General features: G+C 40.1%; 1 protein-coding gene across 3 annotated transcripts in view; it reads left to right on the top strand.

Annotated features, from left to right (window-relative positions):
• Positions 1-13,802, top strand: part of PIK3R6 (phosphoinositide-3-kinase regulatory subunit 6) — an 86,229-nt gene extending 72,427 nt beyond the window's left edge. For all 3 annotated transcript variants that reach the window (XM_075216946.1, XM_075216947.1, XM_075216949.1), the window contains exons 12-20: positions 449-548; positions 874-993; positions 2,924-3,034; positions 6,242-6,332; positions 9,090-9,160; positions 9,282-9,372; positions 9,450-9,514; positions 10,480-10,592; positions 12,095-13,802. In XM_075216946.1, coding sequence (XP_075073047.1) covers positions 449-548; positions 874-993; positions 2,924-3,034; positions 6,242-6,332; positions 9,090-9,160; positions 9,282-9,372; positions 9,450-9,514; positions 10,480-10,592; positions 12,095-12,251 — 919 coding nt within the window. In that variant the 3' untranslated portion in view covers positions 12,252-13,802. The remainder of the gene's footprint in view (positions 1-448; positions 549-873; positions 994-2,923; positions 3,035-6,241; positions 6,333-9,089; positions 9,161-9,281; positions 9,373-9,449; positions 9,515-10,479; positions 10,593-12,094) is intronic.
• The last annotated feature ends 2,602 nt before the right edge of the window (positions 13,803-16,404 follow it).

Here is a 16,404-nt window from a genome sequence, read left to right as displayed (position 1 = left end):
ATTGCCATGGAGTCTTGCAGATATATAATAGTGACCTTGCGCTTTACTTACTAATATATCACTGCAGGACTCCACAACAGGCCCGGTGCACTCTCCTCTAGTCTATAGACCGGGCAATGGAGGATGTCATCTTGGTGGTTCTTATAGCTGAAGATCTGGCAGTTTGTGTTTCGAGAAATCCTGTTTCTTCTGCAGGGATTTTGACTGGAGCCTGCACAATCGCAGGGTGATGAAGCACTTTTAGGAAATGGGTTGGTCTGTCTGTATATGAATATAATATATAATAAGGAAGCAGTGCTACAGGAAGGCCTATCATGTCAGCATTGTAATAAGACTACATGTAGTTTTACATATATAGTATTTGGAGGTAGTTACTTTTATATTACCTCCTTACAGCTGGAATCTAAATTGGCCACACTTTTACATCAAGCAATTTATTTTGTTCTAGAAAGAGAGAAGCCAGAAGGCCTCACCGGACCCTGAAAGCCAATCTTCAGTTTTATTGTATTCCCGTCCAAGGGGATCAGACCGAAACCTCATCAGACACGGTAAGATTATATTACAAATCAGTTTTTCAGGGCAGTCAATAGAAATAGGTGAATAACAGATTAATGTAGGTGTACTGGCAGCTATTAAAGAGACAGTAAAGCTGGTTACACATGCTAATATCCCAGTGATCGGCCCGATCACCGAACAATTGCTGAATTGCAATATATTAGTGCTATGTACATACTTTCTTTCCCTGTGGAATAATTTTTTCAGTGCAATAATAAGTATGCACTCTTGTTTAATTATGGAACAAATGCCAAATATAGAGTCTCTTTCACTTTCCCCAACGGCCTGGATTTAGTGGTGTCTTGTGTCGCATTTCAGGAAGACTCATCCAACATGGGCGATACATGTGAACTCAGCACTTACCTCGGCCAGGTGGATCCGTGGTATGACAGAAACATCAACACTCTCTGCAACACGATTGCCAAGCTCACCCTTATGGTAAGTAGTTTGAAGCTCCTACTAGTAATATCTCCAGCTGCACTGTGTCAGTTAACCACGAAATGTAAGTGTTTTGATATGTGTGGCAGTTAAAGATGTTAGCATTGTTAACTATAGAGGTTTTATACTAACAGGGAAAGCATACTGACTGTGTAGATGGTTTCCCTTCTAGTAAAGAGAATAAGGGAGATATAATCAGCCAATCAGCAGAACATAAACCAGAGAAACTACATATTGTGGGGCTAGTGAACACGGGAGATAAATAGAGAAAATGTTTGACACAGTCCCTAATGGATTTGTTTTGTGAGAAGAAAGGGAAGTTTGCAATGAGCAGAGGTAACTCTTGGGGTGATTAGGTCATGCCTAAACAGGATTCACCAAAATTAATTTTGAAGTTATTGCATACACTGAATCTTTCCGATTCCTTCATCAGCAAAAATATCAAAATATGAGGAGAGGTCACGTATGGCATAAAGCCTTTTCATAACAGGCATTTCTGACTTTGCTTGAAAGAATGACAGTTAGTCAAGATATATTCACTAGTGTTTGGCATTTGGTAAAGGAATAATATTATATAAAAGAAAGAAGGACTCTGGCCTATCTGCTCCAGTTTTAACCTCAGTAAGTCACAGTTCACCCAATGAAATGCCTTTTAGGCATCTGTGTATAATAGTCACATTGGGTATTACATGTATGTGCTAGTGCTTTCAGATAGAGTTTTCCATGTGTTATTCCTAGATTCTCTTTGTGGGGCAAAGTCCACTCAATCTAGATGTACAGTTCAGTCTGAAGTTGGAGCATGAAATTAACTTCCCCTAATGTAAAGACTGTGATGTGCACCTTCAATAGATCGGAGGCAATTCCCAACCCTCAGGAACACCACCAATGAAGGCCATCAACGATAGGGGACATAATCCTAGGTCAAGTAGACCCTTATTTGCTAACCACCATCCCATGTTTCGCTCTATTCTACAAGTTTAGGATGTGGCGATGCAGAATAAAGTGCTGACTATCCCATGGTCATCCTTAATACCTCTACAGGGGAACACACAGCATGGAGGTGAAATTTATGGCCAATGGGGAAGGCCAGGTTAAGGTACACCATGTATGCAGGGATGGTATTTACATTCCTTTTACTACACTCTGAGATAATGGAAATCCTTCAAAAGTTGAGTAATGAATATAAATATATATATATATATATATATATATATATATATATATATATATACACAGAGCTTGCGCTACATAGACTCTCATCAGAGCATATCAAATATGACAATTTCTAGTAGAGTAAATACTGCAAGGGACTGCTTGTATGCAACATGAAGGATGCTCATCTGTGCTCGTCAAAATTGCAGTGATATTTGGCGTGTATTGAGTATGATGGTAAAACAGGCCATTTCGCAGTGGAGCCAAATTTTGCTCATCTTTAATCTGCTTACATATGTAATCTATTTTGCCACATTTAATCAGTAAACACTTATAACCTCCCACTGTACACTTGGTGAGAAGGGCCTGTGAACGTACATCCAGGGAAAGTCCTGGATGGTCTGCTTATATTCTTGGTGGCATTTGCAATAAAACTTAAAGACTGAAAAATGATGGCCAATGGATGATTAATGAACTCAGTGGAAGAACATTTAATCCAAACAGCTATATGAGTTATGTACCAGTTGAATAATCTTTGGTGTTGAGGGTTATGAAACTCTACATGTATCTAACAACTAGAAGGCCTCTTCTTATTCCTTATTCAAGCCCAACACATTTGTATTAGTGTATTGTACATAACTAATTTCTCTTTAATCATTATGAGATCTACCAGCTAGATGACCATCTAATTTATAATGGTGGTTTTATATCTACTAATACTATTGTTGAGGAAAACATGTATGTTAGTCTGAAGCAATCCGATATGTGTATTTCACAGCCACCATGTCCCACCAGAGACTCCACCTCTGAGCCTTTCATCCTGGATGTTGCCTCCTATTACCTGCGCTTTGGATTACAGCCAGTGTACTTCCAAATTTACAATGTCAAGGTCAGTATCTTCCTCCACAATGTATCTCCAGTGTACCTTTATACAGTGTAAGGCATCATTAGAAGTGTTGGAAACTGTGACTACAATAACTAGAAATTCAGTCCATATCACTGATAGACAACCTTACCTTATGGGGAAGGGACGCAGCTCATCAAACTGATACACAAGTAGCATTCGATTTACCAATATAGTTTTTAATATTTTATAGATCATTGATAAAATTTGACTTAATATACTCAGAGCTAAACTTACTGCTTCGCCTGCAATCTAAGAGATGCTCTCGTGTAACCAGAAAATCATTAAAGGCAAAGTCCACTTTTGAGGACTTCTTTTATGTTTGTATTTTTAGGGGTTAGATGTGCAAAATAGAAACAAATAGGCCGATTCAATCTGCCATGGTAAAGGAAACTTATCTCGCTTCAAGATACCGCATCTTGTCACACCCAAAGCTCCACTTATAGCACATAAATTTCACTCAATTGAATGCGTGATGCACTTCACGCAAAAAGTGGGGGGAAATTGGGAGCTGAGACTCCCAAGATTTGTATCCAGCTCTGATTGCACAGCTGTTTTCGCCTCAACGATTGAGGAACTGCTGCCAACTATTGTGGAACCACATGTCCCAGCATGCACTGACAGACATGACTGACATGCTGGTGTTTGTTGAACAATAATGGCTTTCAATTCATACTGTGAAATGATGTTCCACAGTAGTAAAAAAGTCAAATAATATAAACCTTTTTTCACCACTTCAGTATAAAATAAAACCTTCTCTTTTTGTTTTTTTTATTGTAATCCATTAAAATGTACCAAGTTCTGACCAAGGAGGTCATAGCAGACAGGACTTTGAAGTGACGTTTCTACTCTTACCAGTGACTCAAATGGATTGCCTGCCCACATATTAGCTCATATACCTCCCAACATTTAGAATCCTGAAAACGGGACAAAATAAGCCATGCCCACATTCTGTCCAAAGTCCACCCCATATGTTCAATTTACTGTACAGTCGTGGCCAAACATTTTGAGAATGACACAAATATTATTTTTCACAAAGTCTGCTGCCTCAGTTTTTATGATGGAAATTTGCATATACTCCAGAATGTCATGAATAGTGATCAGATGAATTGCAGTTAATTTCAAAGTCCCTCTTTACCATGACAATGAACTTTATCCCAAAAATAACATTTCCACTGAATTTTAGCCCTGCCACAAAAGGACCAGCTGACATTAGGTGAGTGTTGACTAGGATAAGGCTGGAGATCACTCTGTCTTGCTGATTAAGTTAGAATAACAGACTGGAAGTTTTAAAAGGAGGGTGGTGCTAGAAATAATTGTTCTTCCTCTGTTAACCATGGTTATCTGCAAGGAAACATGTGGAGTCATCATTTGAATAAAAAGGGCTTCACAGGCAATGATATTGCTGCTAGTAAGATTGCACCTAAATCAACCATTTATTGGATCATCAAAAACTTCAAGAAGAGAGGTTCAATAGTTGTGAAGAAGGTTTCTGAGCACCAAGAATGTCCAGCAAGTTCCAGGACAGTCTCCTAAAGTTGATTCAGGTGCAGGTCCGGGCACCACCAGTGCAAAACTTGCTCAGGAATGGCAGCAGGCAGGTGTGATTGCATCTGCGCACACACAGTGAGGCAAAGAGTTTTGGAGGATGGCCTGGTATCAAGAAGGCCAGCAAAGAAGCCACTGCTCTCCAGGAAAAACATCAGGGACAGACTGATATTCTGTAAAAGGTACAGGGATTGGACTGCTGAGGACTGGGATAAAGTCATTTGCTCTGATGAATCCCATTTCAGATTGTTTGAGGTATCTGGAGAAGGAAAGTTGGGCGCTACCATCAGTCCTGTGTCATGCCATCAGTAAAGCATTTTGAGACCATTCATGTGTGAGGTTGCTTCTCAGCCAAGGGAGTGGGCTCACTCACAATTTTGCCTAAGAACACGGCCATGAATAAAGAATGGTACCAAAACATCCTCCAAGAGCAACTTCTCTCGACCATCCAAGAACAGTTTGGTGATGAACAATGTCTGTTCCAGCATGATGGAGCACCTTGCCATAATGCAAAAGTGTTAACTAAGTGGCTCTGGGATCAAAACAACGAAAGTTTGGGTCCATGGCCAGGAAACTTCCCAGACCTTAACCCCATTGAGAACTTGTTGTCAATCCTCAAGAGGCGGGTGGACAAACAAAAACCCACAAATTCTGACAAACTCCAAGCATTGATTGGGCAAGAATGGGCGGCCATCAGACAGTATGTAGCCCAGATATTGATTGACAGAATGCCAGGGTGAATAGCAGAGGTCTTCAAAAAGAAGGGTGAACACTGCAAATATTGACTCTTTGCATAAACTTAATGTAATTGTCAATAAAAGTCTTAGAAACTTATGAAATGGTTGTAATTTTACTTCAGTATACCATAGCAACATCTGACAAAAAGATCTAAAAACACTGAAGCAGCAATCTTTGTGAAAACCAATACTTGTGTCGTTCTCAAAACTTTTGGCCATGACTGTACATCTCCACACACTTTCCTGTTAAGCCCCCACCCCTTTGGCGGCCTGCGAATTGGAACGTCCCACCAAAATTGAGACATTTGGGAGATATATATTACCTGGTTGGGTACGCGTAAACAATGGTGAGAATTCCAACAGCAAGGACACCTACAAAGAAAAAGCGAATTTAATAAAAACCGATGTACATATAAGCAGACTTACCTGAAAACTGACTGTGCACATCACCGATGGGAGCAGCATGCTGACTGCAATTTATTCCAATTCCACAGCTCTTCGGCAGTACACTCTGATGTCATCGCGACTTGTATGAATGTTCATTTAAAGCGGCAATGTCGGGTTAAGTGTTTAAACACTTAACCTGCGGGGTCCCGACATTGCCATTTTAAATGAACATTCATACAAGTCGCAATGACACAATGACATCAGAGTGTACTGCCGAAGAGCTGTGGAATCGGAATAAGTTGCGGTCAGCATGCAGCTACCATCGGTGATGTGCACAAAAAGCAAAAATTGAATGCAAATAAGTACCTCCCACATTCCAGACAGATCCACCCTAACCACTCCCACATTACCAGGCTCCTGTCGGGGTCCACAAATCGGGACAGTCCAGCCAAAATAGGGACTGTTGGGAGGTATGCATAATGCCCCTTGGGGACTAGATCATTCTTCTTCTTTCTTTCAGGTCCACTTCAGAGACTTGAGTCTAGAGCCAGTTGAAGATGTGTTCCTAACTGAACTTAAAATTGAGATGCAAGATTGCACATTTACAAAACGTAAGTAGAACAGATTAAGTGGACTGTTCAATTGCCTATTTTGAAGCATTATTATGTGTGAAAACGGGCGGAATTTTAGCTCCTCCACATTGAATTCTTTAACTATTTACACCAAAATTGTAGATATTAGTATTAGAATAAAACACAAAATACATTTTTAAAGTAAAGTTTACTTGAAATAAAAACTCACCCAAAACCCCTTGTTCCCTACTTTAATTTATAATCCAAAAATCTTCACTGTAATCTAATGAGAAACTTGTCTGATTTTGTAATCCAAGGGGAAATGGAAAAAAAAAAAAAAAATCACAGGAAAGATACTGCTAGATTGCTAGATCCATTGCCGATTTACTTTTACCTAGATTGACCAAGTGTCCCACTAGTCAGTAACTCACAAGCGTTTTAAAACATTAGCTAGCGGCTAAGGGAAGTCATGCCCAGTTCAGGTCACAGTGAAACAGTGCCATGTTTTTTACTGAGCAATCTGGAGTCAGGTTGTATGAGGTTATTTTTCTCTCATTGGACTACAGCAGAATTTCCTATTGGATTATGAAGAAGAACGAAGATAATTTTATATTAAAGTGGTGAACAAGAGATATTGATGAGTGTTTTATTTCAATTAAACTTTATTTTGTATCTGTATTTATTTTTTACAGCTGTGATATAATGTACAGGGGTCTTTGGGAACTACAGCTATTGTGAAACATTATGTTCCACACCATACTGGCGGCCATAGACTGGAAGCTTTGTGGCTCAACAAGCACCAATGTGCTGTTCCATTCAATGGCTTCTAGTGCGTGGTGGAACATGTAGTTTCTGTAACGGCGCACACTGGAATCCTCAATAAATTCTTAGAACAAGGTGTATGTGTGAAAGGTCATCACCTACAGCAAGCCGCCTCTCCTTAGGAAGCGATATTCTCACTGGTACTCAGATGCCCACAGGACTTATATTTAGAGTAGTAAGAGTTTGTCTAGGTACCAAGTAGCGATGGGATATTGAGAGTGAGACTGGATGTAGCAGTATACCAGGCAGTATACAAAGGATAAACCAGAAAAATGCAAATGGTTGAGGGCAAACAGCAAGCAGGGATAACCGGAGAAAGGCCATAGGTCAGGGCAGGCAGCAAGCACGGATGTCTAGAGACAAAACAAACAGTCTAAGGCATGCAACAGACATAAAATACCCAGGGACAGGCAAACAGTCAGGCAACAGATAAGAGAGAGCTCTCCCCTCTTTCCCTGCAGGCTAATAGCTTATTATAAGGTATATCTGAGGGACAGCATCCCGGCCGTCTAGCAATTAGTGGCAGAAGTACATAAGTGGCGCCTCTTAACAATTTCACAATAACTGTATTTCCTTAAGACCTCTACCCATTTTATAAAAGAAAAATAGCTTAGGCAAAAACAGCTGGGGACTCAGCAGCTATAACCTCTAGACAAGACTGATATGCCGATTGCACTGCATTTGCAATACAGCCTGATTTATCACAGCAGTATGACAATATAATGTTGATTACAGGATTGTATGCAATGATTCTAGAATATATAAAGAGTATATTTAATATTTATAATATAATTAATGTTATTATATGAAAGGCAAAGTTGAGATTCCTCCTGTGAAAATCCTGCACTTGTCCCTGCTGTACCCGTCTGTAAATGTCCCCTATTAGTAGATACCTCCTAATTTTGTTTCTTTTAAAGCACATATCACTTACATACACTGTACATAAACCAGAAAACTAAGCAGACAATACATACCTAAAATAGGTAATATTTACAGTGTGCTACAACTGCACAGTTACTTCTATAGTCACCTTTTCACATGCCAACCTGAAGCTACCCATCTACCTGCAGCTGTGAATGTTCATGAGAAACATCTTGTGACATCATTAGGAGCCAGCTTTCAGTACATTGGCTCTGAATGATCACATGAGCTCAGTGTTACAAAAACGTTTGCAAACACCAGCAGATAATTTAGATAATGATCAAGGCACAGAGAGGGAAGGATAACATTTAATAGCTGGACTCGTTTATGTGCAAATACCTTTGCATTGCAATTAGTCTTTTACTCGGGCTGTACTATTAATGGCAGACTTTTCAAAACTGCATGAAAAATACACTTTAAAGTTAATCTTGTTTTTATGCTCACTGTTATTATAAACAGTAGGAGTCATTTATAATCCAAGTTGTCCATCTTCACACAATTATACAATTTTGTAAGTAGCCCCTTCTCTGGTACACCCACCGTTACGCATATCTTATTAATGGTTTTTGGTCTGCAGAATGTCAATGTTTCAAATTGAGGTAGTAGTGTGACACTTATTACTGGACAGCAGCGGCTTCAGAAGTATCTCATACGACTGTAATTGTGGCTGTCCACTAATAAACGGCACATTACTGCATTCCTCAATACGGAAAGGCTTGGTCTCCCAGGCCGATGGCACAGAAGTGATGAGAATACAAGACTCTGTAATTTTAGGTAACAGTGGGAGGACTGTTATATGGTGAGAAGGGCACTATTTAAGTTGAATGATTGTCCATAGGTGGATAAGTGCCTCTAAGGGGGCAGCCCCTTTAAGTACAAGTAGGGGGAATGTGAAATGTAACAGATATATAGGATCCAAATATCTAAAAATTAAGGAGAAAGGTCAGTTATTTAAAACAAAAAGTAATTAACACAATCCTATCCCTAGTATGGTTATACAATATATCTCTTCGTCTGTCTGACCAGTATGTCAATAAAGTTCTTTTTATTTAGTGAACACACTGACCAAAAAGAAGGCGGCAACAGATTTCCGTGGTGCAGGGATCCAGGTGCATTATAAAAAGGTACTGTTACCTGGTGCAGCACAGTTTGTGTATGCCTTTAAACCTTCTGTCGGCAGAAAGATATTGTAATGTTTTTTACCAGTAGTAATGATTAAAATATATCAAATAATTCATTTTTCAGGCGTTAGCCAGTAATCGTGAGAAAGAAGGATCCATTGTACTGAGAACGTCAGGAGCCACAATTAAAACAATACCGAATAAAGAGACAGAAGGTAAGAATATTTTTTCAGACCAGCAGGCAGCGTAACCAGAAATGTGCACATCTCATAACCGTGCTAATCTCTTACAGACCTGGTATGTTTGAATGTCTATATTGACGAGACGACAAAATCCTCCTCTGGGCGCTCTGCACCGGTGAGTGTGTGTCTAGTGTACAATTGTTTCCTGTTCAGAATTTTCACATAAAACAAATGTAACGCCTGCCTTGAACAATATATTCCATTTTTAATATTTATATTATTACAAAATACTTAACATTTCCAAGTGTTATGCACTGCACGTTCTTCTCCCTGCTTTGACATAACATGTCTCCCACTCTGTGGCTGATACTTGGAGGTCACCCTTCTTTTTTAGGGAAGGTAGACCGTTTTTTACATATAGAAAATAACGTACTCCCCTTCCTGGAAACCTTGTGGAATGGGATGGCTGCACCCCACTGGAAGAGTCAGCCTGTCAGATGCAACTAGGCCGTACATAACCAGGCCTAGGACCTTAGCAGGTTCTCCAGAAATAGATGAGTGTTTCCAATAAAACTGTTAACGTCCCATTGGTTATCTGAAGGTAATGGTGGAATCCCAGTGGGAAAAGTAAGTAGGATTCTCGGTTGTGTAGGAAGAGGTATTAGTAGCAGAGAGAGAAGTTATATTACTTTACAGGTCACCGGTAACACCTCACAGTGAGCCCTGTGAACAGTTCTTTAGGCCAGATATCCAAAAATACATTAAAAATATAGAAAAAAAGAAACATAAGTGCTACTAAAACGGTGCATGTGGAACATAACAATTCTAATCAGGAAAGTCTACAGAGTTGAACTTGTACATATCTATAAATTTAAAAAAACAAAACAAAAACAAGAATTTCCCTCCCCCATACTAACCAGAGCATAGATGGAACTGCAGGTGCTTTCTGCCCTACATATCTATGTACCTGAACAGCAAAGTTACATATAAATCTGTGAATTTTAGGAATTGTTTTATCGTATGAACATCGATCAATGAACATCGATCATTATCCATTATTGTAAGGAAATTGTAAGATAGTTCTCTGCATACAGATAATGCCATAAAGCAGATGTGAGGTCATGGTTCTGTTGGTTGCAGTGCAAAGTGAATGGGCTGAAAGCATCTAGCATCCAGATGAGGAGCCTGGAGCTCAGGACCTTGAGCCTACAGCTGGACAAGGACAGCCGCAGGATATACACTAATGTGTCCAGGTAGGAGTTGTTGAATAATCGGAGAGGATATTAACCCTTTACGTGAACCCTTCCTCCCCCTGACTACAATAAATGTGGATGTGCCTCCTAAGGCCTTTCCAGTTACCAAGATGTAGGTTTGTACAGCTATGGGGCTATAGATAGCCTGGTACCCGTTTAAAATTATCCTCACAGCGATGCTCGAAAGACATCTTGCCAGGTCCAGGCTAGGGCCACTTAAATGACGGGCATTTGCCCTGGGCATACCAAGGCCAAGGGCTCACCATTGTACTTACATGTAATGAAACCTAAATAGGGAAGGTTCTAAAAAGAACTAAGCCGCTTGATGTCATAGAAAGACTTTTCCAAAGTGAGTTGCTAACCTGGCTATTCAAAAAGTATATTAATATCAGCCATAACATTATATTTAAATCCATATCTCTAGCTAAATCTGCTAAATCTGAACCTACCCATCTTTAACCCTGACAATAGCACAAGGCCTAACCCCCCTAACCCAAGCCTAAACCCAACAGTCAATATGCAGTTCCATGCCTACTTTACAGCAGAAATTCTGTTGTTGAGGCCCCCGATTGCTAGATACACAATACATTCTATTGTGAACTATTTTGAGCAATTGAAATGTATGTGAGGTATCGTACACTTTCTTTATAGTTTGATGGAAATACTCTTCTGTTCTGGGGCAAACTGTGCTTACTTAGTAGCTGCAATACATGGTGCCATTGATATTGAAGCAGTTGCACTTACATTTATCTGGTCTTTGTGAGATAGGCATGGACGTTAATAAATACATACATCACATGACATAAAGCCCTCGGACAGCATCATTTGTGCCAGTGGTATAGTAAGAAATAAATCTCTCATGTACTGTACAAAGAAAACTTGATACACTCTACAGTACACGTGACATACAGCTGACTAATGTGATCTTAAAGTTGTTCTCCAATCCCACTGTTCTGATAGTAGGGGGAGGTGGTAGGATTTGGTTAAGAATGGTCAGTCATCAATGTCATCTATTTGTATTGTCTGACCATGTTTTCCATAGGGCATATTGTTTCTGATAAGTTTTATCATTTAAGAGGAATTAGTGGCTTCATTGAGGCATGAGACAGGTTTTGCTATGTGTAGGTGACAGGTTTATATAATATTGGCATCACAGTGACACAGTGGTCATCATTGATGCCTCACAGCACTGGGGTCATGAGTTCGATTCCAGACCAGGGCTGTGTCTGTGCGGATTTTGCATGTTCTCCACAAGTTTGGGTGGGAGTTCTCCAAGTGCTCCGGTTTCCTCCCACCTTCCAAAGGACATACTGGTCGGTTAATTAGCTGCTGACTAAAATGGACCCGAGTGCGTGTGCTTCTGTGTAAGGGAAATTAGACTGTAAGATCCAGAGGGGCAGGGATGGATGTGAGTGACAACTATTCCCTCTATAGAGTGCTGATTAATATGGTGGCATTATGAAAAGAAACAATAATAATTAAACATATAACTTTTTTTGCAGCTTTGAGGTAACTCCATGCCAGGAGCCTGGTTACAGCCTACAGAAGTTACGGGCAACACGTGCCCACTGGGAAGGGAAAGAAGACGGTGGACTGAGCAAATATATGACAAAGTCTCTACTCCTGCCCATTAACACATTTGCAGGGATCATTCAGTAACCTGAGACCACATGGTGACTTGTGCTGCCCAGGAACCTGATTCTACAGGAGTAGAAAGAACTGGATTGCACAGGGCTTACACCAATGTTTTATTGAGCAGCTCCTGCAAACTTACACTGGAAACAAACTCAAATTAACTATATATCCAAGATAGGCAACCTGTAGCATGGCTTGCTGGAACTTATAGTTCCACAACTACTGTGGCCAACTCCTTCTGTACTTAGCCTCTAAATCCTTTTCTTCTTAGGATGATCTAGATGATTTCTTATGTTTATAAGTGAGATATGAGACATATTAATTTATTGAAACTGCTGTAAAAATAAACTTTGGGGCCACAAAGACTAATTGTACTAGCCCAATTTTTCCAGATGGGATACTGGTGGTGGTTGTTCCCTGTTTTTGCAAGCATGGTACATAATGTGATTGTGATAAACCTTGGATATTAACAGCAGGCAATTGTCACCTATTATAGATGAATGCATTTAAACAGGGGGACCTCCTTTCCTCCCATCAACACTTTAGTAAGCAGCCTTTCCCTCCACCCCACAATATCTGTATGAAATAAATGTAGGTATTCAACCACTAATTATACATGATCATAAATTATTTATCACACATATATAAGAAGTGGTACGATGTCAGAACAGGTCAGTTTCTTATACCATTATTTTTACTCTAGAAATTTGCGTTCACAGATGCACACAGACTTTTGGGTACAGATTATCATAAATACCCACAACTATGGTCTGGTACTCCTTATCTTACATGTTTTTGTGCTGTTGTCAGGGGTTTGGACCTGTAGAGTACTTCCACCACATCCTGTGGAACTCCTAGAAAACACTATAACCTCAACAAATGTATTTACTTTCTGTTGTGTCTAGTACAGGTGATTTGTATACCACACATAGCTTTATATTACTGCTGATCATGATGCTTAGTGGAGAATTCAGTTCATGTTCCGTAGAAGCTTCACGCTATGTGCGGCTGCGCACACTACCGGTTATTACTTAGAGAAATCTCCGCTCATTTTAGAGGTGGGAACAAAAATCCCAACAGCGGCATAGAGTGTTTTCACGCAAGGTTCCTATAGGACCTCACGTTAACTTGTATACCCCCCCCTCCCCTCCCAAGAGTCATAAATGATCCCAATATATTGGACGGTATTAGCAGCAAATTTAATATAAATCATTTATGACTCTAAATTTAATGTTATCTTTTTGTTCAACCTATTTCCAAAACTAGGGCTATATATGTGCCTCCTTTTTCTCCTCTTCTATCCTCTAGGCTAGGCAATGCTCCAAATATTTTGTATTATGAGAGGAATATTATCCACCAGTATGATTGCCTTGAGAGTTATAAGAGGAGATGTGGGTATTGTGAAACACCCTATGACTCTGTGCTTGTATAGCTTATCTTGGGTAGAAGCTAGGAAAAGTTATAAACATACTATGCATTCATCTGTAAGAGGTGTTGTCTACCTTCACATGTCTTTAATTTACTGACATGCTTTCCTGTAACTTTTACTAAATATATTGCTTTTCTCTTTCTTAACTTCCTGTTTAGCCACAGATTAATATCACTTGGCAGAGTTGTTTATGTTTGTTGCCTTGTGATACCGTACCTTCCAACTTTCCCTGATACTAGATGAATGTCTTGCCATCTCGATAGTTAGGATGTGGTGAGCTGGTGCTGCACCCACTTGCCTCTGCTGCTCGTAGCAATGCAGGGGTGTTTTTATGGGATTGAGGTGAATTGGGAAGGATCTAACACTTTAAAGTACTAGCCATGCCCCTGGGGATGTGGCACACTCCAACGTGATTTGGCTATACCAGTGTGACGTGACTATGCAGATAACCTTTTTGTCATGACAGTGTTCAGCTGTTAGGAGGGATACGACACATCTCTCCCAAGCTCTCTGCATTGAATACAGTTACATCCAGAGAGCAGGTTTGGGCTGTATTAATAGGAAATGAAAATAAACAACTGATTATATAAATTCATGACTAAAAGACACAGAAGGACAAGTTATATAATACCACTTAAAAAATATACTTTTTTTTAAATACACAGACAGATATTTGGATGCCCATAATCTGATCAACAGGCCCACCCACCTGCTTTCCTTAATGTCTATGTATGCAGCGATGGTAATAGAAAAGATGAGCTCCAGGGTAGACAACAAGCACAGAGCACTCTGTTGTTGGAACTGTTCATACAAACTTTGACATTCATATATTCAGAGCAACTAAAGAGCCCATTCAGTTAGCAAGTATACAAAACAGAGCGAATTCAGGTGACAAATGTCCCATACAGGCATACAGAGCCAATTTCATTGAATCATATAAAATTACGTACTCTGGGGCTACTAATGTACAGTTACAGAGCACATTCTGATAAGTATACAAAACAGACTTTCATTCTGGTGGCTAGTATACAAATCGGACCTACAATCTGAAGGCTAGTATAGAAAGTAGACCCATTCTGATGGCTATTGTTTACAAATGTGCCAATATCTGGTGACTTGTGTATAAAATGGTCTGGTGGCTAGCATACAAAGCAGACCCCTATACTGGTGGCTAGAATACAATGGATGCATACATTCTGGTTGCTAATATACAAAGAAGATCCCATGCTGATGGCTATTGTATAAAACTGTCCCAACATATATGGCGACATATATAAAGCAGTCCTATAAAGTCATCGGTTTTGGTATAATAACATAATAAAGGAGGAACTATATTATAAGTATTAGTGCCTAGTTAGGTACTATGTCATTGTGTCTAACATTATCTAGCAGATGATTTTCCTATTTTGAAGACGGAGTGCATGTAGTACTTTTTGCACTTCAAAGCAATAAATGTCAAATGATGCAGTTGTAAGGCATCATGTATCCAGAGAACCGCATTCAATTCTTTCCCCAGAGAGAAGACTCTTCAGTGTAAGGTAATGTTGTATAATTTATGCTAGTGGCTCCATCATAACCAAGGCTTCTCATTCACAGTGCACAGACTCAATTTAGCTAGCACCACCGCCATCTTGTGGTTACTTTTGAAATTGCACATGCTGCATTACTGTTCTAACTTTGAGACATACAGACTGGTCTCATCAGTCAACTGACGTATGACACTTCCACCACTAGCACTGGTCTCGGTCCGTGGGTTGCCACACCTGCAATGATTATTTGATCTCTTTCATCTTGCCCGGAAATGGGCAGACCCTTCTCATACAAACTGTAACCAGTGTGCAGCTCTTTGCTTCCTTTTCCATACCAACCTAACCTTCTCCTGCCCTCTCAACCTCATCATGCTGACTACTTAGACCCACTGCTTTCACCATGTCTAACAAACCAAAGAAAATGACTTCAGGGTCTTCGCCCAACTTCTTCAGACCAAAATCCAAAGCCCCCCTCCTCAATCTGACAACAGTAGCTGCAAGGCTCCTCGTTATCCTTGGAGGTGGAGCTGGACCCTCAGATCCAGGCAGTGATGGCTAATCTCCTTGAAGGTGTCAAAATGGCTTTCCAACAGGAACTCTCTAAGGCGGTTAACGATTTCAAATCCAAATTAAATTTGCTTTCCATTAGGACGAATGCCCTGGAATCAAAAACAAATGACCTTTGCTGCTCTCAGATTGTACTTGGCAAAGAACTCTCTCACCTCCATGATGAAGTTGAAGCCCTCAAAGAGGACTCTGAAAACTACTCTCGTCACAACAATATTTGCATTAGAAATGTTGCCAAAGACGTTTTGCCAACAGATTTCCAAGCTCTTGTCAAAGGCCTTTTCCTCCATATTCTTCTGGATCTCTCCGATGCAGACTGCCTTATGGATCAGGCTCACAGGGTTCTGAGAGCCAAGCCTACCAGTGGTCAACCTGTTAGAGATATTATCGTCCTCTTACATTACTTTTGCACTAGGAACCACATCAGCTACTAGAGATCATTCTGTTGTCTCCTTCCAGGACATGGATATTCAGCTGTTCCAGGATCTTGCACCCTCCACGATCTAAAAAGGAAGAGACTTGGAACCTGTTACTAAGATCCTCCACCAGCACAACATCCACTTTTTCTGGGACTTCCTGTTTCGACTCCTGATTTTTGCGGCCAACACCTCTTATTAGACCTTCTATTTCTCCAGCTGGAGCTGGCTTCTTC

Source organism: Mixophyes fleayi, chromosome 6 (assembly GCF_038048845.1).
Source record: "Mixophyes fleayi isolate aMixFle1 chromosome 6, aMixFle1.hap1, whole genome shotgun sequence".
In the NCBI taxonomy this organism is placed as follows: Eukaryota; Metazoa; Chordata; class Amphibia; order Anura; family Limnodynastidae; genus Mixophyes; species Mixophyes fleayi.
This window is presented reverse-complemented; position numbering and strand designations above follow the sequence as displayed.